The sequence below is a fragment of the Orcinus orca genome, chromosome 14, assembly GCF_937001465.1.
Source record: "Orcinus orca chromosome 14, mOrcOrc1.1, whole genome shotgun sequence".
NCBI lineage: Eukaryota > Metazoa > Chordata > Mammalia > Artiodactyla > Delphinidae > Orcinus > Orcinus orca.
The window spans coordinates 59,780,578-59,803,707 of NC_064572.1; the positions used below are offsets into that span (position 1 = coordinate 59,780,578).

The window sequence follows — 23,130 nt, forward strand, 5'->3', positions numbered from 1 at the left end:
GCAGGCTGCACTGTACAATATGTCCCACTGTATAAGACCATGGGAGGGGAGCCTGGGCCGTGCTGGAGGAGGAATGAGGAGATACATGCCACTGAGTTACCTAGGAAAGAGTAGGGAAATAATCAAAAAGAAGCTCCCAATGCATTCAAAGACCAATGAACCTGTATCAGCAATCTTAAGAAAAAAGTTGAGGCACAATTGGCAGAATTTAAGACAGAATGGGTACCTGCCAAATAGCTGGAAAAGATAAGAGCCAACCGAACACATTCCATATTAGAAAAAAATGTACCAAGAAGGGTTAAAAAATGGAAAGCCTAAATATGAGCACAGGAATCAGAGACCAGAACATCTGAGATGACACCCTCTGACAGATATGCCATGTTGCCAATTAACCAGACAGGCTGAGGATAAAGTTCAAATCCTTTTCTAACAGTTGAAGAGCCTAACCAACATATGCATTGCAACCAACACAGGAGTTCCTGGCTTCTGTTTTTGCTTTTTTTAAAGATAAGTAGGAAGATTGCAATCTCCCCCAACACAGTCTCCTGGTAATGAAGCAGACGTGTGGCTTTTGTGGTCAAAGGAAGCAAAGAATGTCATTTTGAGTATCTTAAGGCTGTAGACTTACTGCTTTTGAAAAATATAAATAAATAGATCCACAAAAGCCACAAAATTCAGCTTGTGAGTTATATATGTCTTGATTTTTTTTCAGAGTTTCTTATGACTGGTGTCGAATCTAAAATGGTCCCAGCGTGGTTTTCGGGTGGTCATTCAGTGGTTATCAAACTCAAGACGCACAAAGCTATCACTGGTGTGAATTAAGCAAAGAGAGAGCACCCCCAAGTTTCCCCTTTCTGTTTAGGTCTATGCAGATGGGAGGAGCAGAGGCAGCCAGGTTGTGGTATGGCAAGAAGGGATGCTGACCATCCGTACCTGCCTGCAGCCCCAGGGACCACTTCCAAAGCTATACTGACAGCAAACTATGGGCCTCACACACCCAGCAATGGGAATAACTGTATCTCTTCCTCACCCTTGTTGCAGAGGGAACTGTCTGTCATACCTGACATGCTTTCTGGGGATGAAAAGTTTATTGAGCATTTACTACGTGCCAGGCTCTGAGCTAGATACTGGGACCATCCAGCTGGATTCATTTTGTTTTGCAGCTTTCTTTCTATCTTAGCTCATGGACAGCTGTCCTCTAATTGGTCTTCTTGCTTCAATCATAAAGGACCTCACAGTCTTTGGATCATAAAGATCCAAACATAATAGTAACTCCAGAGCAAAGAGAAAAGGTCAACAATAGGAGAAGGCCTAATATGTTCACCATGAAAAAGGACAGAAAAGCAACAAGAATGAGTCTCCAAAACTGGCTCTCTAAATCTCCATGTCTAAGGGAGGACATCTTAGAATCCAAGAGGAATCATTCAGGATACGTCACCAAAAAGTTAATAAACATGAAATTCATTTCCTCCAGGTAAGAAGGTTAACAAGAAGCTTCCAAGTTTGTTTTTTAAGAATTGAGTTGCAGGCCTATTATGAAAAAAGAGAAGTTGGGAAGGTTTGTCTACATCTCTGATCTTTTGAGGCTGATCTCACAAAGGACCAAAACGCCCTAAGAGAGAATATAAAGCAGGATAGAGAATGGGGCTTAGGGTACAGGGAAGGGTGCCTGAGCAGCTGGGGTCTAGAGGCCCCACCTATGTACACATTAACCCCAAGAGCTCCATGTTTACCTGTTTAATACATTGGGGGTACACATAGGTTTTGTTCAGAGGACAAAAGGTTTCTGCTGCTAACAACAACAACAACAAAATCTAAGAAATACTCCAATAAAGTTGCAGAATTCAGCAGGGGACAGATGGTAGAGAGCTTTGAACTGTCAGATCAAGAAGTCTGGACTTTATCCTACGATCAATGGTTCCCCATTTGGGTTTTAGAAAAATCATTCTGGTAGGTTGGTGGAGGATGGGCTGGAGAGGTATGAGATGGAAACAAGAAGACCAATTAAAAGACAGCTGTCTATGAGCTCAGATGAAAAGCAAACTGCACAATAAAATGTACACAATAATCTACTTTCTAAAAAAAGTCCACATGCGTATAAATTCACACACAAAAAAATCAATTAATTGAAAAAATCAAGTTACAGAATAATATGTATACAATGATTCTATTTATAGAGAAAAAATGTCTGTGTGTATTTTATAAATTCATAAAGATGGTCTGGAAAGACACACCAAACTGTTTATGGTAGTTACCTCTAAGAGAATGAGGATTTGGGGAAACAGACAAATATTTTCATTTTTTCCTGTACAGATTTCTGATGGTTAAAATTTTTTTATATAACAAACATGCATTACCTTTATAATTTTTGAGACTTCTAAAACTTAAAAAAAAGGATTACCATAAAGTAAAAAGATATAGTTTCTGTGACAAGAAATGATCAGGGCTTAAAAGCAAACCAGTAGTCATGAGGATAGAAAGCGGGGAGAAAACCCAGCAGACAGATGCTAATCAAAGAGCAGATATGAGCCCAGGGGAAGGAGGTGGCTGTGGGAAAGTGAGGGGCGATGTGTTTCCATTTATCTTCTCAGTTACATTTGCTGATAGCCCTGAGAGGTGGGCATTTCCACCTCATTTTACAGATAACGAAATGGAGTCTCGGAGTATTTTGCCCCTTAACCCAGAATTGGATACCAAAGCCAGGACTAGAACCCTGGCCCTCCTGACTCCACGTCTTAGACTTAACTGCCTTGGCCAACTGATTTCCTTCCTATCCAGGGCCCTCTTAACTGACTTTTCTGTGCTCAAGTTCTGATCCCATGAGGCAGTAGGGAATAAGGGAGCTAGTTCTGACAACACAGGCTGGGACAGGGGGGAGACTGGCAAGGCCGAGATGTGTTCCCATCCTCCCTGTTGGGTAGCAAGTCCCATACGCTGAAACTGGCCTTTAACAGAGGAATGCCCACATGCCAGCTTAGCTCATGAGGATTCTTGAAGGCAGAGCCTATGTTTTCTACAGAATCTGTAACGCCTCTACAGCATCTATTACAGTACCAAGGCCTCACTAAATTCACTGAGTGGGTGTTTGATAAATACATATTAATGGGAGGGCAGCAGGATCACCTGAAGCAAATATGAAACTGCATTTGATTCCTTATTTAGATCATGAGTGTTCTGAAAGCATTTTTTTTTTTTCTGAACAATTCAGGATGTAGGTAGTCAATGCACATTTGTGACAGATAATGACTGTGACCCTACTGAGAGAGTAATTTAATCACTCTGTCGAAGCTGCTTTAGCTGCAAAGTAACTATCATATATGTGCTCCAAGACTTCAGCCAAGCAGCCAACCAACCTTACAGCATTTACTAAGATCTCTGGGTGACCACACTGTGCTAGGCATAGTGGAGAATCCCATGGAATAATACATGGGCCCTATTCCTAAGGAATTTAAACTCTAGCTGGGGAACCCAACTGAAATTCAAGAAACGATTAGATAAATGAGTGTTACCTGTGCATGTCCTGCAAATGAGTTCCAAAGGAGTCCAGAGAGAGGAGAAACCATGCATACCACAATCTAAAGAAGACGGACGTGGGCAGTGGGGTAAAGGATAGTATCAGACAAAAACTAGGGCTTTCCCCAGCCTCTTAGGAGCATAATGGCATTTCATAATATCCATAAAAGCACCCGTAACTCTCAGTTTATTCACCCTCCTACGGAGCGGCTGCTTTGCCAGAACTCTTTAATGCCTTGACCACGCTCTGTTATGTTTATGTGCAGATTTAGGAACAGATAACCCCATGCCACCCCCTGACATGCCTTTGCATCTCCCCTGTTTATTCAATAGGCAACACTGGGTCTCTGCTCCTTCCAGGCAACCATCATTCCCCACCCACACCGGAGATGAGGCCTTGCACACACACACCCCCTGAGCTCTCCAGAGCATATACCACTGATAGTAAAGGGGGGCTGGTGATAAGAATCAAAGGGCAAGAATAAGATGTCAGAGGAGCTTAGCACTTGATGTTATCTCAATAGAATACATGAGCTTATATAAATTGACTGGAATATTTCATCAGAAAATCTGTATGTAACATGGGTTCCATTTCTCATTTAAGTAGGGTCTGTATACATTTAGCTCTATACCCAACTGACACTGGAGAAAAGCCTGCCTTAAAAACAGGGCCCTGACCCTACTGCCGCTTTTCAGCTCAGGCCCATTATCACCTCTCCCCTAAAGGATACAAGAGGCTCGTGCTCAGTCTCCAGCCTCCAGCGCTGGCCACACAGCCACCAGACTGAACTTACTGAAAAGCAATCCTGATCACGTCAGACTCGACTTTCAGCCCTTCAAGGTCTCCCCACGGCCTTCAGAGCAAAGTTTAAGCTGTTCAGAGAATTATGAGGCTTTTCAGGATCCAGTCTCCCCTCCAGCTTTCCTTAGAAAGCTCTAGACCAGTGGTTCTCAAACTTGAATGCCCATCAGAATCATACTGCGTACTTGTAAAACAATGCATATTCCCAGTCCATTCCACACAGACGTTCTGGTTCCTTAGGTAAGAGGTAGGGCCCAGGAACATAAATATTTACCAAAACTGTGGGGTTCAAACATATGGGGAACATGAATATTTATAAAAATATGAGTTTCAAAATATTTGGCTCTGCATCAAAACCAAAAATATATGGTTCTCACACAGGTGTTCTGAAGATCACATTTTGAGAACACCTGAGAAAGACACTGTAAAAATGGAACTGGAAACAAACATTTTTTGAGAAGCCATTGAATGTAGTGGTTAAGTCTAGGGGCTTGGGAGCAAACATGAAGTTTCCACATGCCACTGGGAAAGTAACTTAATGTTTCTGTGTCTCATCTGTGAAAGGGAGATAATAATAGTATCTATATTATAGGTTAAGTTTCAATGAGATAATCATTGTAAAATGATCAGCACAGCAGTTAGCACTGCAAACGCTGTACAACTGGTGGAAGCTGTAGGAAAAGAGTGAAAAGCAACATCATCCAGGTTTTTAATCTACAGTGTCTCTGGGCTGGAAGGAATTTGAGGGGTTCCTTCTTCAGCATCGTTGGCAGATGTTTGCATAAACATCTTTATCTGGGGGTTTGAGGTGGCCACATGCTCAATAGGGATCAGCAAGGTAGCACGACTGCTCTAGGGTGCAGTCTTTAGTCTAAGGCTTCTGACGACGGGGCTTCTGGCCACCACCTCCTAAGGCAGCCTGCTCCATTGCTTGGCCATTCCAGGTGTTGACATTCTTCCTTAAATCTAGTAGAATTCTGCTTTTCGGTTACCACTGCCCATGAATCCTAACCTGACCTTTGAAGCATCATCAAATAACACCATTCTTATTTCCACATACCAGTCCTTCAAATGTTTGAAGGTAATTTTCTTGCCTCTCCTTGATATTTTCTTCTTTAGGAAGACCGTCAAGTGTAGTGGATGAAACTCTGAGTTCAGAATGCAAGGCCTGGGCTTCTGTCTCTACCCAGCTGCGTATCCTTGGGCAAGTCATTTGACAATACTGAGCCTCAGTTTCACTCTAGCCCCAATTCTATGATTAAACACCGCTTGGTTCGTTCCTCTGTTCCTCAGGCACAGTCATGTTTCCAGATCCCTCATTGCGGCAACTGTCTTTTGCATTGCTTGACAAGAACAGAATATCAGACCCTCTTAGGGAAAATTCTGCATCCCTCCACTCTCACCAAGTGGCTTGAGTGGAAGCTGCCAAGGTTTTGGAAATCCCACCCCCCAGGCTATCAACATGGGCCAGTCATAGTCCTCCAACCCCAATGGCCTACAGTTAGGCACCTGACCCAAGTTCAATTAGTTAGATCTTACCCTGGGATTTTTAAATTTTGGACCAGAGAGAACAAGTATCAATTCCTCTTTGGAGTTAGAACTGGAAGGAGTAAGGAGTGACAGCTCCTATGGGCTGTAATACTCCTTCTTGGAGATAACTCATCAGAGAATGATGCCAATTTGTGGACAGACACAGAAGGAGAGGTGGAGAGGTAACCCTGGAGTTCAAGTCCTTGATTCCACGTTATCTCTGAGGACCAACTACATTCCTACCTTTCCCATAGTTTAATTAATTTCTCTTTGGCCCAGGCTGGGGTTCTCTCCCTACAAACAAAAAAGTCCAGAGTAATACACTCACCTTTCTAAGCAGGCTCCAAAAAGAGAGAGCTCGGGCTTATGTGCCTCCCCACCCCCACAACCTAACTTTCCACTCCTCCACCTTCTGCCAATAGCTACTCCAGATGGGTAGCTACAGTCTGTGTGTAAAACAAGAAGGGCTATCATTTCTGCCAATATGGCTATTGTTTAGAAGGGCAGTTCAAGACTGCATCTTAGAGCAGTTGTGCCACCCTGCTAAGTCATATTGAGCATGTGGTCACCTCAAACCCCCAGCTCTGTTTCATGTAAACCATGGAAGCCAGGACTTTCCCTCTGCCATGTTATAATTCTATAGCTCAGTTTGTTTTGTTTGGGTGGGGGATGAAGTTTGAGACCTAATTACAAATAAACACCTAGCCTTGTTAAATGTTATATGTTGGATTGGAGCCAATGTTCCTGCCTGTCAAGATTGTTTTGACTCAAGAGCCCATCGTTAACGGCAAAGCTTCCCAACTGGTCTACCAAATGGGATGGGTTACAGATGTTCCAAGATACTCACTCCCTCAGTTCTCTGCTTGGTGAAACAAAGGTTGGGAGCTGAACCCATGTTAGTGGCTTCCAACTCCGGCAGACTTGTCATTTTCTGAGTACTCCTATTTCAACTCTCCATAGTTATGGTACCATAGGAAAGCTAAATTTTTCATAACGTAAAAGCATTTACTAACAAGATGTGCATTTACAAAATTGGTCTCCACTTAAACATCTCTACTTGCTTAATGTCACATATTTATTGCTTATTCTCTCCTAGATTTAGAATTTATCCACAATAAACTATAAATGCCATGTGATTTGGTTATATAGGGTAATTCTAGATTTTGCAAAAGAGTCATCATTTTATAAAGCTGACGAAAGTGACGTTGGAAAACTGTTTGAATCACAAGTAAAGTCACTGTCCATTGGAAAGGTGACCAACTGGACGGGATAAAGTCCACAGAGATGCTGCCCAATAATCAAAAGCAAATGATAGGACTACATAACGATCGAGAGGCGGCCTTGAAAACTGTAAAAGTCAAACTGGCTGTGAATCTTATTTCAATACAACTGATTTTGTGAAAAGTCAAATGCGAACTAAGGAATGTTATTTTGTGCTGGCATAAAACTGTGTCAGAAAACTGTACTCAATTCCTCTTCCATAAAAGCCAACAAGAGTTGATTCAGTCTCTGTGTGGCTTAAGACTTAGTATAGAGCTGAAATTATGATAAAACCTGTGTTAATATGATCAAATAAATTTATTTTCTTAACTTTTAGAGTTACTTTTCAAAATAAAGTCCCAATAAAAAATTTTTTGTAATATTTACTGTGAAATTTTGGTCCCTGCTTAAGTGTATCCACTTTAACCTGACCTTTTCCTAGGATCAGTTGTCTTTGGATTACGAGGGCCTCCTAAACCTGCATTGTTGCCATTTTTCCACCTTTCATCCATTGCTCCTTGCCCTGTCCACCTCAGAAACACAGAAAAGTCCTGCTCCTCTGCTTTTCCATGTGAAAGGCCTTCAAAACTCCATAGACAGTTTCCATGGTTCCAGTGAAACTTCCTTATAACAGATTTATTTCCTTCAACTGTTTATCTGACAGAATTTGAAATTACCCCATTCACTACAATCAGTCATTTGACAACTTATGGAGGGCCTACTATGTGTGAAGCATTGTTCTAGGCACTGGGAATACAGTAGTGAACAAAATCCCCACTTTCCTGAGGCTTACATTCTATTCAGGGGACAATAAACAAAATAATTGAATGGATGGATGAGTGGATAGATGGATGGATGGATGGATGGATGGATGGATGGATGGATGGATGGATGGATGGATGGATGGATATCTGTATGTGCTTCCCATTGACATATAGAACACCTCTCAGGTAAACTGACCTGTAAGCGTAGAGGAGGAGCCTCTTCTAGGACACCAATACTTCTGTTCATAAATCCTCATGTGGCATTTACTGTTTTTGGAGGTGACAGTGCTCTGTTGACCATGCTTAGCTTGCCTTCAACTAAAACCACCAGATCTTACAAGTGCAACTCTTAAATATATATCCCTTCATCCTGCTCTTGTACAACTGCTCAATTATTTTCTTGAACCCTGAGCAGGATTTTATATTGATTCTTATTAATTTTCAACTTATCTTTAGCCTGTCCTTCCAACCAACTCACATTTAGGTGAACTAGAATGTAAAACTTGCAAATTGTGGGAACATAGTAATATATACACCTCAATATCACTGCCATATAGAAACTTAAGGGAACAATCAAAATGTTCATTTTAAAATTAAGTAAAACTACGTAAAATCTTAGACAGTCCTAATCACTACTCTGAGAAAATGACAGTCCTGCCTGAAAGCCGTGGTTAACTTGGGCAATACGTTACCATTAGATAAACAGGTGCATAATACTTGCCATAACTACAAGCCTTGCCTTTTCTTCTTTTTTCCAAGATGGATGCTCAGGAAACTCGTGCTTTCCTTAATGGATGATAATGAGGAACTATCAAAGGGGCCCTCAGGAAATCACAAGTCCCCTTTATTATTCATAGGGAGCTCCCTGACTTCTGCTTCATAACGCTGGACACTCCTGGCATTAAGCAATTAACAGGACAACTGGCTGTTTAGTGGCCATCTACCTCCAGGACACATAAACTCTGCAAGAGCAGGACTTGAATATGACTTTTTCATCAGGTCTTCCCAGGGCCTTGCAGAGTGCCACCCCCATGGCAGGCACTCCATAAGCTCAATAAATATTTATTGAATATAAACATAAATTAACAGTCTCATCTCTGCCACTAACTGTGTAACACTGGGCAATTCCTCCACCCCTCTGAGTCCTACTTTGTTCATTTTAAACTAGAGAGACTGTGCCAGATAAGCCCAGAGTTTCCTTTTCTAATGTTAATATTCTATATTTCCATCTGGTTGACTCAGTGGCTCCCTGTATCTCTTTTCCCATTAGAGACTCTAAAGCTAGATTGTTTCCAGAGTATAGGCAAGTTTTAATCGAATGAACACCCTGGACCATGGAAGGGATTGTTATTAAAAATAACATTTAGGCTACCCAATTACTGTATGATTATTTCAGCATTACATTTTTCCTGAAAAACTTCTAACATGAAAATGCTTTATAATCACAGTTGGAGACCTTCTCTAGCAAGAAACCAAGGCTTTGGGAGATGCTATTCAGAAAGTTTTGGAAAATTAAAAGGGGGATCTGTTTCAGAACAATAACAGTTGACTCTGTAAGCAGATAGGTTAGAGGGTCCCTGGAAAGAGAAACAAAAATTACTTTCTTGATTTAAGAGAAGCCATTTTGGTCTAAGCCATTTTGTGATCTAAGCCTGGCCACAATGCTTGCCCTTGAACAGGTCTCAGTAATTGATGATCTTTTTTTTTTTTGGCCAGCTGTGTGGCTTACAGGATCTTAGTTCCGCAACCAGGGATTGAACCCGAGGCCGCAGCAGTGAAAGTGGGACCACTGGACCACCAGGGAATTCCCAGTAATCTACATCTTAAGGGAACAAACAAATGCAGAAACAGAGAGAAGGCAGTCAAACAATAGTGCAGTGATAAAGCAAAGTCCTAGTTCCTCCTCAAGGGATATACATAATAATATATCTTTGAGTTCTACAGGAACTAAGGCCCCCACCCAGGTGGAGGATGGAATGATGAAGTTGACCCTCCCGACTTCAATCAACTAAAGCTTGGACTCTGTCCACCTCTGCCCCAATTCTATGCTTAATTCTCCTCTGCTCCAGCCCCTTCATGAATATGCATATACCCTTAGCTTAAAACTTCCCCGATTTTGCTGTTCAGGAAGACACTGCTTCAGGAAAGCGCCCGGAGTTCTCCTTACTTGCTGCAAGTAATAATCAGTCCTTCTCTCGATCTTTGGCTAGGTTGTGTCTTCTAGCTCAACACCCACCAAGAGGTGAACCCAGTTTTCTTTTCAGGTTACAACTCCACTTGTGATGCTAAATGCCATATCCTGCAACAGAAATGTTTTCCCACATTTTACACGCTCAAAAAAAAAAAAAAAAGAGTCAACAGCTAACGCTAATATTCTCCTATCTGCTAGTTTTGATGAATGTCTATCCCACCGCAAGCCTTAACAATAGCTACAGCCTCAAACATTAGCTGTATACGTAAAAGAAAACTTATTTTCGTCCAATTTAAAAGTAGAGCATTTTCATTTCATCATCAGTCTCCCCTCTATTTCCTGTGTTATCAGATGTTTGAGAGTGAGCCAACAATCTGCTGTGAAACTGGCGACTTGGCAGATAAAATATGCACATTCAACCAGTATTCTTTTAAATTAAAGGCTAGTATGGGTCAAACCTTGTAAGAGTGATAAGGAAGATACACATATGCAGAAGATACAAACCCAGAAGAAAAACCTACCAAGGAATTCCCAAAACCACTAAGCCAATTCTAGAGGTCTCCTCTGATCATTTCAGATTTCTTCACTTTAATGCTCTCCTTCAAAAGGACACATCCAATTTAATTTCTCCTACTAATGCTCCACATGCACCCCATGGAGTTAACCATTCAAATTATTAACTAGCCTCTGTAATGGCATACCTGGTTCTTTTCTGGGATGGGTTGTCATATCTGGCACATTTTTAAGTATGAACAGAGCAAAAAAGGTGCACTCGATAGACTCTCTTGCTCTGAATCAGTCAGTTTCTGTTTAGACACATCCTGACTACGTGACCACAAGACAAACCTGCTCCATGGTAACAGCTGATGATCCAAAAGGCACCAGCAGCACAGGCTCCCTAAGGATACTCATGGGAAGGATATCTTTTTCTCCAGCTAGGACATTCAAAATGGGCTCAAGAGTAAGGAAAGTGGACAACAATCCATGGTTGCACCCACCCATCCAGTCATCCATCCATCCGCCATGTACTGGGCACAAAACACTTGTCAGTGGACACCAGCATTTTCTTTAAAAACATAAACACAGTGAAAATAAAGTAGTCTCCAAATGCTTTTTCCCCTACAGAAAAGGCAAGTTTATCAATTATTGATTTTGTTCGTTTTTCTGTGTCGTGGAAAACCAACTTACCACTGTTGACATCTACATTTTACCAAACTGGCTAAATTAGGAAGTTTTCTGCCCAGCAGTCTATATGACAAGGCTACCATGGTTTCAATAACTTCTCCAGTGAGCAGATAAAGAGTCATTTACAGCATAAATCATCCTATTTCTTCAGCCATCTCAGACACACTCTCAGTCATGTGAATGGCAGTGGAAACTAAATTGAAAAGCTGTCAAAACATCCTGCAAAAATAGGGAAATTAACAGACCCATTCTGTCATGCATATTTGCTCCCGTTTCCGTTGTCCCCATTATCTTCCTATGAGCCCACATTCATATATCTACATGTACACCATAATAAACTATATATATATATATATATATATATATATATATATAAAATGTTAAATACATGCATTCTTTCATTCCCACACAGATAATGGCATATTGTTATGTCCTCCTAAGACTGAACTTGGGCTAATGTCCATAAACAGAAAGCTATTATTATGTCATTTCAGGTTCTGTTTAAAATTCTGTTGCGAAGGATAACTTTTTAGCTGAAAAAGTCCCATTACCTTGATGGGATTTTGAAAAATATCAGATTGAGAACCAGCAATGAAATGTAAGATATTTAAAATCACACATGGTTGGAATCATGGAATTTCATGGCTGCAGAGGTCTGAGATGTCAACTTGTGCTCCTCCCAGCATTTTAATGAAGATAAGAATAGGTCCAGGGTGGCCAGGTGACTTGCCCAAGGTGGCATAGCCTGTTAGTGTCAGAGTCTGTGAAATACACCCACATTCTCTTACTTCTTGTAATAAAGACTGTAGTAACCTAAGAAGACATCAATCTAAATTCCACAAGAGTCAAATTCCATTTGACAAGAGTAAGAATATGACTCAAGGATAAGTAGCTGTTCCCTCTTTTCAGGCATAGTGAGTGATGGTACAGACATTACAGCAATAACACAAACCAATGTCACTTCCCCTTACCCAGAAAATCAATCTAATGAAGTTGAGAAAAAGGCCAAGGAGTTTGTACAACTCCTTGTTCCTTGTGGAACTTAACCCGAAGCTCAAACTACTTGGATTAGCTGGTGTAAGCCCAACTCCTTCCTCTAGATCCATAAAATCCCCATGACCCCATCAGTTTTCTCTTCTAAAATCCCTGAGAACAAAAATTAACATCGTAGAAAAATTAAAACACTGGAGAAATGTCTAAAACAAAAAGTTCAAAATGTCCACCATCCACCCAAAGGCAACCACTATCAACAATTTCTTGTGTATCCTTCCAGGAAAAGAATTCATAAACCAGTATAAAAAATATATATATACACATATACACCAGCATAAATATAAATAAATATATATAAATGCTGCTATATACATACTTTTAAATTTTAGATAGATAGGTAGGTAGATAGATAGAAGCACCCTGGTTTGATTCTGCCTTCACATAGGTTGCCAGGAGCTCAGTCTCACTAGTTCAGATGATAAACTGGTTATTCCAAGGACAGAAACCCTGTTGTTAATCAAAGGTAATTTTGTCTTACCTGGCACTGTATTTCTGGAGCCTGGGAACATAGCTAAACAGCTAACAAAATATAGAAAGAGACAAAGAAAGGGGAGGAATGAGGAATAAAAGCAAGAAAGAGGAGATCAGAGAGGAAAGGAAAGAAAAAGATGAAGAGCTATTCCCTACAGACCAGCACCTGGCAGATACTCATTCAATACTTTCTGAATGACTAAGTGAATAAATGAATAAAAAACCAGGACAGGCATTTTTTAAAACACATATGACATTTAATGTATTAAACTTTTAACAGATATGGCCCCAATTCTCTGAGAAGTAAGCATCCTTCTTGATCTATACTGTCCAATGTTGTAGCCACTGGCCACACGTGGCTATTGAACATTTAAAATGTATGCTCTATGTGTAAAATACACACTAGATTTCAAAGACTTAGTATGAGGAAAAGGATATAAAATATTTCATTAATAATTTTACATTGATTGTATGTTAAAATTTTACATATATTGGGTTAAGTAAACCAGATTATTAATTCACCTGTTTCATTTTATTTTATTTTTTTTACTGCAGCTACTAGAAAACTTTAAATTTCACATGTGGCTCACATTATACATTTTTTGGAAGTGCTGGTCTAGAACATAGATGCTATTATAGCAGTGACTAGATCTGTCTTCCCTGCTCTATTCCAGCACCCAGCACAGGGCCTTGAGAATGGAAGGCTCACTGTGATATCTAGATAAGGCAGAAGCAGGTCTTGAACAACAAGGCAAGAGGCCCTTCCCCCAATCCCAGCTCTAATGGAAAAGCAGCTGTGTGAACCTGCCAGGCCTTGTCTTCCTCATCTTTAAAATGGTGATGATAATAATAATGTCTGCCTTATAGGAAAATAGCATGGACCAAATGAGATAGTGTTTGCAAAAGGGCTTTGAAGGGGTAAAACAGATGTCAGGTTGCTCCTAAGTTCTAGTATCCTCCTCTAGCATAGTCCCAGAAGTGAAATGCAGAAACTACAGAAACAGCAGCATAAGAAACTAACCGATAAAATTCCTATATCTGATATTTCCATTCCAGCTGTGTTAGAAAGTTTAGACAAAAACAGGTGCAAACTTGAGATTCTCACACTAGTGGAAACTTCAGCATTCATCACTCCCTTTTCACTGCATTTCACCAACCACAGTTGACAAGGTGACTTGCAGATATTTTCCTTGAGGGACCACAGAAAGTCTAACAACTGGGAGCAGAAGGCTGCCTCTGGGTGGCTGACGAGGTTCACAGCTTTGTGGGAGATTCATAATCCTAGGGGACTCGGAGGCCTCAGGGGAAAAGTTCTGTGGGCACAAAAATCTATCATGGGCATTAGTCCTCGTTAAGTGTTTCAGGTGTAGCTAGGAGAAAGTATCTTGTTCTACAAGGCGGTCAGGGTACCTGGCAAGGGATCTCCAAAGGACCCTTGGACATGCTGTAGCTTTCAGTGACACTGGGACAGATTTTACCATCCCAGCTGGGCATCTTCTTCTCCAAATCAAAGATTATTTCAAAAGGAAGATTGTACGAAGAAAGTATTTTTCTGCAAGGGGCATTTAAGGAGCCTTACATGTGGACTAACCCACAGCGGAGACAGAGCAGACCCAACAACCCAAGGCCACAAGGCAGGAGGACAGCAGAACAAAAATAGTCAATTTCAAGAGGCCCAAGTTCAGATTCTCCCCTCAGTCTCTGCAAGACACCACAGAAGCCCAGAAGCCATCAATGACTTACCACCGCCGAGGCCGCCACACCAAAGAGAGCAAGGAGGGCATGGTGACTTCCCCTTTGCTGGGAAGGTCTGTCACTCTTCCCCTCTCTCAGACCTGCTGCCTGTGACGTGGAAGTGAGCTGTGACATGGCCAAGCCCTGAGCCCCTGGGAACACTGCCCCGTGACCTGCCCTGTGACAGCCCACAAGGCCTGAGTTGCTGCCAGCTCCTCTAACCGGAAAACCAAGGGACAGGGCAGCAGGCATGGAGCAGAGCTTCCAGAACATGGCTGCAGAGCATAAACCACAATGGAGGCTTTCTAAAATTCATATTCCCCAAACCAACTGCTGAGATTCTGGTTCAGTACGTCTAGGGTGGGGCTGAGGCACCTGCATTTTAAACAAAGTGCAGGGGCAGTGCCAATGCCCAGTCTGACTTGGGAAACTGGTCTAGAGAACTCAGGGAAGCTTCATTGTCCTTAATCCTTTCTCTTTCACAGGCTTTCTTCATGCTTCTTGTCCCCACGTGGAAGAGGAGGGTGTGGGGAAGAGGCTTAGATGTAAGCAAGGCAAAGCAGAGAAGGAGTCTGAAGGCCTTACGTTCCAATGTGAGTTATTCCCAGTCCTCATGCAAGTCATTTAACCTTTCTGAACCTCAGTTTTCTCATCTGTGAAGTGGGGGTAAAACCATCTACCCACTCAGGGTTGTGAGGGGAATAAACACCCATGAAGTGCCCAGTGCATGACACAGGGTAACTGTCAGAGCATTCACCTTAGTATTAGCTCTTTCCATTAGGGGAAGGAGGGGTGCAGGGCAGTTCCCCATACGAGTATCTTTGCAAGAGAAAATGTAAATAACTGACTTAGGCATAAAGGGAAAGCAAAATAATTAAATAAACTGCAACAACAAAAAAACCACAGTAAGGGGCCATAAATTCAGGTTACATGGGGAGGGTGGGGAGATGCACAGAGCAGGTGTGCAACACCATCTCTGGGAGCTCTACAGAGATTGGCTGGGAGGAAATCAACAGAGATTCACAAAGATTTAGGCACAAAGCTGTGCGAAGATTTACTGCAACATTATTTTTTTTTAATTAGAAATAGCCTACAGGCATTTTTTCATTTTCCTCTTTTTTTAACATTATGATAAACATGTATTACAGTTGACCTTTGAACAACATGGGTTTAACTGCGCTGGCAAGTTATACACAGATTTTTTTCAGTAAAAATGATCAACTACATGATCCCCAGTTGGCTGAATCTGCGAATGCAGAACCGCGGATACCGAGGGCCTGTGTGGGACTTGAGCATCCGTAGATTTTGGTGTCCTGCTTGGGTCCTGGCACCAATCCCCTGCCAATACCAAGGGATGACTCGAAGATTTTTGCCTGCACAGGTGGGGGCAGGGGAGTCGGCGCCTCTAACCCACATGTGGTTCAAGGGTCAACAGTACTTTATTTCAGAAAAAAAGTTCCTTTTTAAAACTGGGTGAAGATTTTGGAATCTGTTAGACTAGCTAAAAGCACCTGTATCCCAACTGTTTTCCTTTTAAACTCCAGTTTAACATTCAGATTAGAACATTAATATCAAGAAAGGAAGGCCTCTAAATTTTCCCCATGTAAACAAAAGGCCAAATACATTATAATTGTGGGTACCATCAACACTTGTGAAGCACAAGGGGCATGAGGAAGGATTGGGGGTGCATAAAGAGAAAACACATAAAGGAGCAGACAAGATCTCCAATGTAATCCCGAAAAATACTAGAAGAATTGGGTTCACTGCTTCCCTTCGCCCTCAACACAACAAACATACACACACGCATGCGTGGACACACAAAATTATGAGAACTTTTGAAATAAAACTCAACGTTACCCACCAAGTCCTCTCCCGCACAGATCAACAGAATCTATTTTTATATTCCAGTGAGATTTGCAGCAAAGAATAGAGCACCAGTAAAAAGAGGAAATAATTTCTGTGCTGTACCTGGGTTTTTCTCACTTCCTTATTTTAAAATAATCACCTAACAAGTCCAAAAAATTCAGAACAATAGTACAGTCTTCTATGCACTGGGTATATATCCCTGCAGACATTTTGGAGCTAAACTGAACCACTTAAAAGGTTCTGGGTAATTTGCCATCTATTTAGAAAACTTATAATGATATATTACAGCGCTGGGGGGCTGGAAGAAACCTTCCAAATCATCTGGTCCAACCCCATCATTTTATAGATGAAGATCTTGGAAAATAAACTGGCTGCTCCAACACACTGAAGACTCTTAATTAAAACGTTTGCTCAATTTTAAGGTGGCTGACAAATTTGGAGAGAGGGGATGGGAAATAAAATAAAACCTGCAAAACATTTTTTAGTGGCATAGTAATTATGATCAATGGTCCTATTAAATGAAGAAGCAGTGAGGATCGTGACGGAAGTATACCCCCACTCCAATGTCAGGACCACTTACCATCTGGAAAACTGAGAGGTTTAAAGCTGTCAGAGCTAACACATTGAATCTATGTGTTGGGGACCAGGAAGAAAACTCAGGGGCCCTACCCTGAAGTCTACTGGGCTAAGCATCAAACGCTGGTCTAATTTTATACCTAAACACTGGTCCAGGAGTCACCCTTATGTGATGGTGCCTTCATTTCCAGAAAAAGTAGAGATTTGAGAAAATGGTCCAGGCCTAACAGAGATACATGACAATTGACGTGACAAAGGAAGGGTGGCTTAGACCTTAGCTCAGTTTTCAGTGGACCCCTGACCAGCAGCACCAGCATCATCTGGACGCTTGTTAGAAATGCAGAATCTTGGGTCCTAACCAGATCTATGGAGGCAGAATCTGCATATTGACAAGAATCCCAGGTCCTCCTGCCCACATTAAAGTTTGATAAGTATTGATACTTATTTAGATAACACAGCAGCAAGAGAAAGTGTAATTAACTGCCTGTAACCACATTCAATCCAAGTTTCTGGAATAATTACCTCCATCACCAGCTCTACTTTCTAAAGCTTTTGATCTTTAAGCCTTATTTTAAATTTTAAATGGTCTAAAATTTAGGCTAGGGCTTCCCTGGTGCCGCAGTGGTTGAGAGTCCGCCTGCCGATGCAGGGGACACAGGTTCGTGCCCCAGTCCAGGAAGATCTCACATGCCACGGAGTGGCTGGGCCCGTGAGCCATCCATGGCCGCTGAGCCTGCACGTCCAGAGCCTGTGCTCCGCAACGGGAGAGGCCACAACAGTGAGAGGCCCGCGTACCACAAAAAATATAAATAAAATTTATCCTAAATTTTACATGGTCTCAATGAATATCTTATTAAATAGTAATATTTGTTGACAAAAATTCAATTAATTATCAACTTAAGAAGACAAAAAGGGAATTTTATCTGAGCCATACTGAGGATTATATCCCAGGAAGCAGATTCTCAGAAAACTCTGAGAACTGTTCTGCCTGTTAGAAGTCGAAGGCACAGTCATATACATTTCTGAAACAAAGGATCACACATCAACATGACATACTGATACTTTACATAAAGTTCACCAAGGATAAATGGTCCAGGTAGGCACATACAAAGCAAGCAGCAAGTCACCGTGACCCCCTACAGGGCTGGGAAAGAACACCATTCTTTTAAGAAGTTACACTGCTAGTGTCAGAAGAAAGAAAAAAAATTGATCTTTATGGTTGAGCAAGCACTCCCATCTTTGAGGAGCTCTGGTTAATGTGTAATGTGGATGCACATTGCACATTAGGGAGGGAGGGAGGAGGTCCAAACAAACACAAAGAGAGAATTTTATGTTTAATTTTTTCTTATCCTGCCTTAAAATATAAATTTTATTTCATCATGTTTTCTCACAAACTGTCTTAAAATTGAGAAAAAAAAAACACAAATGTTCTGGGTACATTACTATTTTCAAGGGTTACATAGATTATGAATTGAAGTCTTTTTTCCTGCTATTGTCTGCTGGGGTCATAGTAGAAACATGACCAATATTTCTTCAGTTGGGAGTTAGAAACCCTAGGGAGATCTGGTGAAGGAGGAAGACTGAATTGAGAATAGAAATGTTTTCCTAGCAGAAAAAAGAGAAGCTTCAGGTAAGGGAATTTTACGATCAAAAGGTTGGGAAGGTCACATGGTCCAATCATGGTTCCAAAGCTGAATTCCTTTTACACCACATGTGCAGGCTCTGCTTGCACACTCCCAGTGATGTGGAACTCATCACCTCCAAAGGCTACCCATCCCATCTTTGCATGCTCTAATTGTTAGAAAGATGCCTGAAATTTGTCTCCCTGTAGCTTTCAATAGCCCCACAATCAGTAACCCCACAATTACTGTCCCTACCATTAGCTCATTCCCATTATCAATTTTCCATTACATTTCCCAGTGGAATTTTTTTAACAGAGAAAGTCAAAGAAACAAGTTTCATGTATTTATTTCTCATAGGACTGGAGCAGCTTGTATAGTGGGGTGTATGAAATTTTTATTTTTTGCTTTTATTTTGAAGTGTCTTAAGAAAACCTCATGTGTACAAGAGGGATATTAAAATGAATAATCACAAGTTGTAGAGACTGTAACCAAGGACATAATCATATCAGAAGCCTAGTGTAGGGATAATACTGTCCTTAAACACTGTTTTAGCCCTAAACTTCCTGGGAGTCAAAGCAGCTATGAAATAGGGCAAGAAGATGGTGCTTCAAAAATGTCTGAGACTCTCTGGCCTAGGGGACTCTAGGTTATCAGCCGTGGAAAGTGTCTTAGATCAAGTCTAATCCCACCTCATATAGAGAATGAAACTGAAATTCAAAGAGGCTACATAAATTGCCTAATCTTGGGCACCTAGTAAGCAGCAGAGCCAGGCGATAGAGTGTCGCTACTCATTTTTGCTACAACGCCAGACCTTGAGTCTTGGGTTTGTTAAGAAAGCTTGTTCAGCACAAAAATCAGAGATAATAGCACCACATTACTGGGCCAACAGGACACTCCCAAAGCAAACCCAAGCCATCCTGGCACACACAGAGACCTCTAATCCCCAAATTCGCAAGTCTAATACCAGATAAGAAAATGATATTGGAGGCATAAGCCATCCTTCCTCCTACTCTTTTTCCTATAATTCCACTTGTCCCTACATATCCATTGATTCTGAACTACAGAGATTTTCCACTAAGCAGCTTATTTTAATCTCCCATGAAAATAATCTCTTTCTGATGAAAGGTTATTTGCTCTCAAAACAGAAACACCACTGTGAAACACTTCATTCCTTCTGAAACACTTGAAGCTAAAGTCTCATAGCACACGGAGCCAGAGTCATTAGTGAAGAGTAAAATATTATAAGCGATCAACTTACCTAGGCATCTGAACATTGGACTCATCCAAACAATATTCAAAGGATTCCTTTTACCATCTATTTTTAAAAATAATACCACTGTAGTATTTTAAAGAACAATCTGGTAGCGCACACGGCATGAGATGCCAGTACAGTGACAAAACATCCATGGTACTCTGAATGACTGGCAGGTGGGTCACAGCAGCCTGCCCACCAGATCACAAGCTCATCCTAAGCAGTGACAGAAGCTCATCCTCAGAAACAATTAGTTGCATCTCGCTTCTCTGTAAGTTTCAGCAGAACCCTCAAAGCAATGAAGGGCAATCATGCAAATATGAATTATGTGCTTTTTCTATCCTCGTGTCCTTCCGAAGTAAAGATAAGCAATCCCTGGAAAAATTACTAATCCAGGTCCCAGGTATTCCAGATGAGACACCTTCTATGCTCACACTAGTCATTTATATTACAAAATGACCTGGGATATTACTATGTTAGGTGACCTGGTCATATTTATTGGTTTAGAGCAGGCATTCCTGGGATAAAAGCATCTAGGGAGCTAAGAATTTGTAAATTCTTGATTCAGTTCATTAAATGAGACAGGGGCAGATGAGCCAAATTAATACCCAAGTCAAACCAGGGATAACTGAGCATAGTTACATCGCCTCATAATTTTCCAGGCTTCTTTGCTGGTATCAGGTATATAAGAGCTCAAAGGCAAGAGAATAGAAGATAAACACATAGCCTGCTCATAGCCCACAGTGAGGCAAAAATAGAAAACAAGAAGAGGAAGAAAAGCCGTGACATGCATCCATCCCAGAGCACGTCTTCCGTTACTGCTAATCAGAGCATATGTCACACTTCCTGGGGCCACTGAAGTCATTAGCCCCGCCAGAGAGGATCGGAATTTTCCCACTTTAAAAGGAGGAACAGGGCAAAAGACAGAAACTAGGCTGGCAGGAAATAGAGAAGGGAGGTATTTCTCTATAAACATGTTATCCAAAAGCGACACCTTTTCAACCAAAATCTTCAGGTGACCTGATGATAAAATGGAAATGGCTTGCAAGCAGGAAGGCTGGCAGTTGTATTCCTCACACCTCACCAAACTAAGTCTCAGCCTCCCACCCCCACTGCCCTCTAGGCTGGAACCTGTATCCAATGTCTCCCAAGGTGTAGAAAATTCTAGAAGGAGGGCTAGCTTATCCTAACACAAAACCCATGGGAAAGTGTCATCTTTCTTCCCTGCGGTCAAGGAGACCTACTCTATCCTTATCCCATCCCAGAAATAGGCTGCTCTAAACCAGTAAGTATGACTGGGGCTCTTAGCATAGTGAGGTCCAGGTTCAGCTTGTAATAGGAATGACTAGTGTTAACACGACAATGTCTCCCCTGAAATGTCTAGGACTTGGATGGGTCTTTCTTTCCAGGGCTTGCATTTCTGTACTGCAGGAGAGACCCTTACCTTCAGAAATGGCCTTCCTCACAGCTGCCACGTAAGTCTCAGGCTCATCATCACAGGTGAGCTCCTGCCAGTGTGCCCAGTCTGGAAAGAAGTCCAGAAACTCCTCGCTGTCCTGCACCCCGCAGAGCAGGCGCACCACGCGGTGTGGAGGATGGAAGGCTCTCTGCAGCAGGGGCAGCAGGGCCGGCTGGCAGAAGCACTGCACGAGCTCCGCAGACAGCAGCACCACGATGCAGCGTGTGCGGAGAAAGAAGCTCAGGTCTTCGGCTGAGAAGGAGGTCTTGGGGCCCAGCCTGTAAGTCAGCATCTTCTGGCTATGGACATGCCGACTGGACAGGAAAAGGTCCTGGAGGTACTGGCACCATTCCTCGGCATCCGAGCTATAAATGATGAGGATGTCGCATCCTACAAGCATCCCTAAGCAAGAAGGAGGCACAGAAGCATGTTAACACGCCTGCTCCTACTAGGGCTTCCCATGACCTGCAAGATATACCATCCAGACGAGGAGCCTGGCACCTGCAATCTTTCACTGTCTGCCTCCAGCCTACCTGTCTAACTTCTTTCTCACTTCCAGTCTGTGTTCCAACCATTCCAGACTCCCTGCTTTTGCCCAAACATACCATGCCATTTCAGATCTTTGCATAAGCTATTGCTTCTGCTGGCATGCTCTTCTCCCCACAGCTGATGCAGTATAGGATGATGATGATTATGATGATGATGAAGATGATGATAGCAACTGCAACACTTATATAGAGCTTACTATGTTCCAGACACTCATCCAACCTTATTGCCTCCCAAACTCATTTTATCATCACAGCAACTTTCTAAGGTAGGTACTACTATTAGCCTGATTTTGAAGATGAGAAAATTGAGGTATGGCAGGTTAAGTAATTTATCCAAGAGCCCCAGTGGCAGAGTCAGAATTTGAACTCAGGCAGTTTGATCCCAGAACCTAGCTCTTTCCCAAATACAGTGGTTACAAGCACAGGTCTGGAATCAGGCAGCCAGACTTAGCATCTTGGCTCTCTTTAAGTATTAGCTGTGCAACCTTGGGCAAGTTGCTTAAATTTTCTAAACCTCATTTATTCATCTGTAAATGGAAACATAGAGGCAATATTTATCAGTGTTTTGTGAAAATTAAATTAGATATTTCATGTAAAGTACTAAGCATAGTGCTTGACGTGTAGTAAACCCTCAATGATTGGTAGCTGCTGTCATTATCCTCACATTAATATAAACAATGCATTAATGTAAAAGTAACCATGGTTGAATTAACATGTTGACCTACACAATACCATTTATAAGGTGCTTCTCGCCATATATGGTCTGTCACATAGGCTTTCTTCTTCCTCTAATAAAGCACAAGTGCCAGAAACAGAGTCCAAAGCCTCAGAGAAGTGCTGAATTAAAAAGGTCTTTTGGGGATCACTTGGCCCAAACTCCTCATTTACAGATAAAAGAAATACTTCATCTGGGAAGATAAAGGAATTTGCTTAAATTCACACTCAGCAAATTAGTGCAGAGCCAGGACTGAAACTCAGGTTGTCCCCTGGTTCCTTATCCAGTCCTCTTGCCAATCTACCTGCTGCCTCCCATCAGGAATCCTGTCAAGAATCTTATGAGCAATAACTCTTATCTTCCCATTATCAAAGTTCAAAGATGCCTTGGCTCTTATAACGGTTACCACTGTTGTGGGTCCTCATCTCCCACTAATGCAATGAATTATTCTAAGGGATTTGGAAGGGGTGAGCGCAGAGAAGTAGCCATACATCTACAATGCAATAGGGATCCTTCCTCCCACTTAGAGAAGGAAGCTTGGAATTTTGTCAAACGGGAGTCATCTAAGTTGTGGATTATCACAATTACA

General features: G+C 41.7%; 1 protein-coding gene across 1 annotated transcript in view; it reads right to left on the minus strand.

The window, feature by feature from the left end:
* The window catches only part of PIK3AP1 (phosphoinositide-3-kinase adaptor protein 1), a 112,922-nt gene that overhangs the window by 84,053 nt on the left and 5,739 nt on the right, over positions 1-23,130 (minus strand). The window contains exon 2 of the mRNA XM_004268393.4: positions 21,264-21,680. Within this exon, the coding sequence (XP_004268441.1) occupies positions 21,264-21,680 (417 nt within the window). The remainder of the gene's footprint in view (positions 1-21,263; positions 21,681-23,130) is intronic.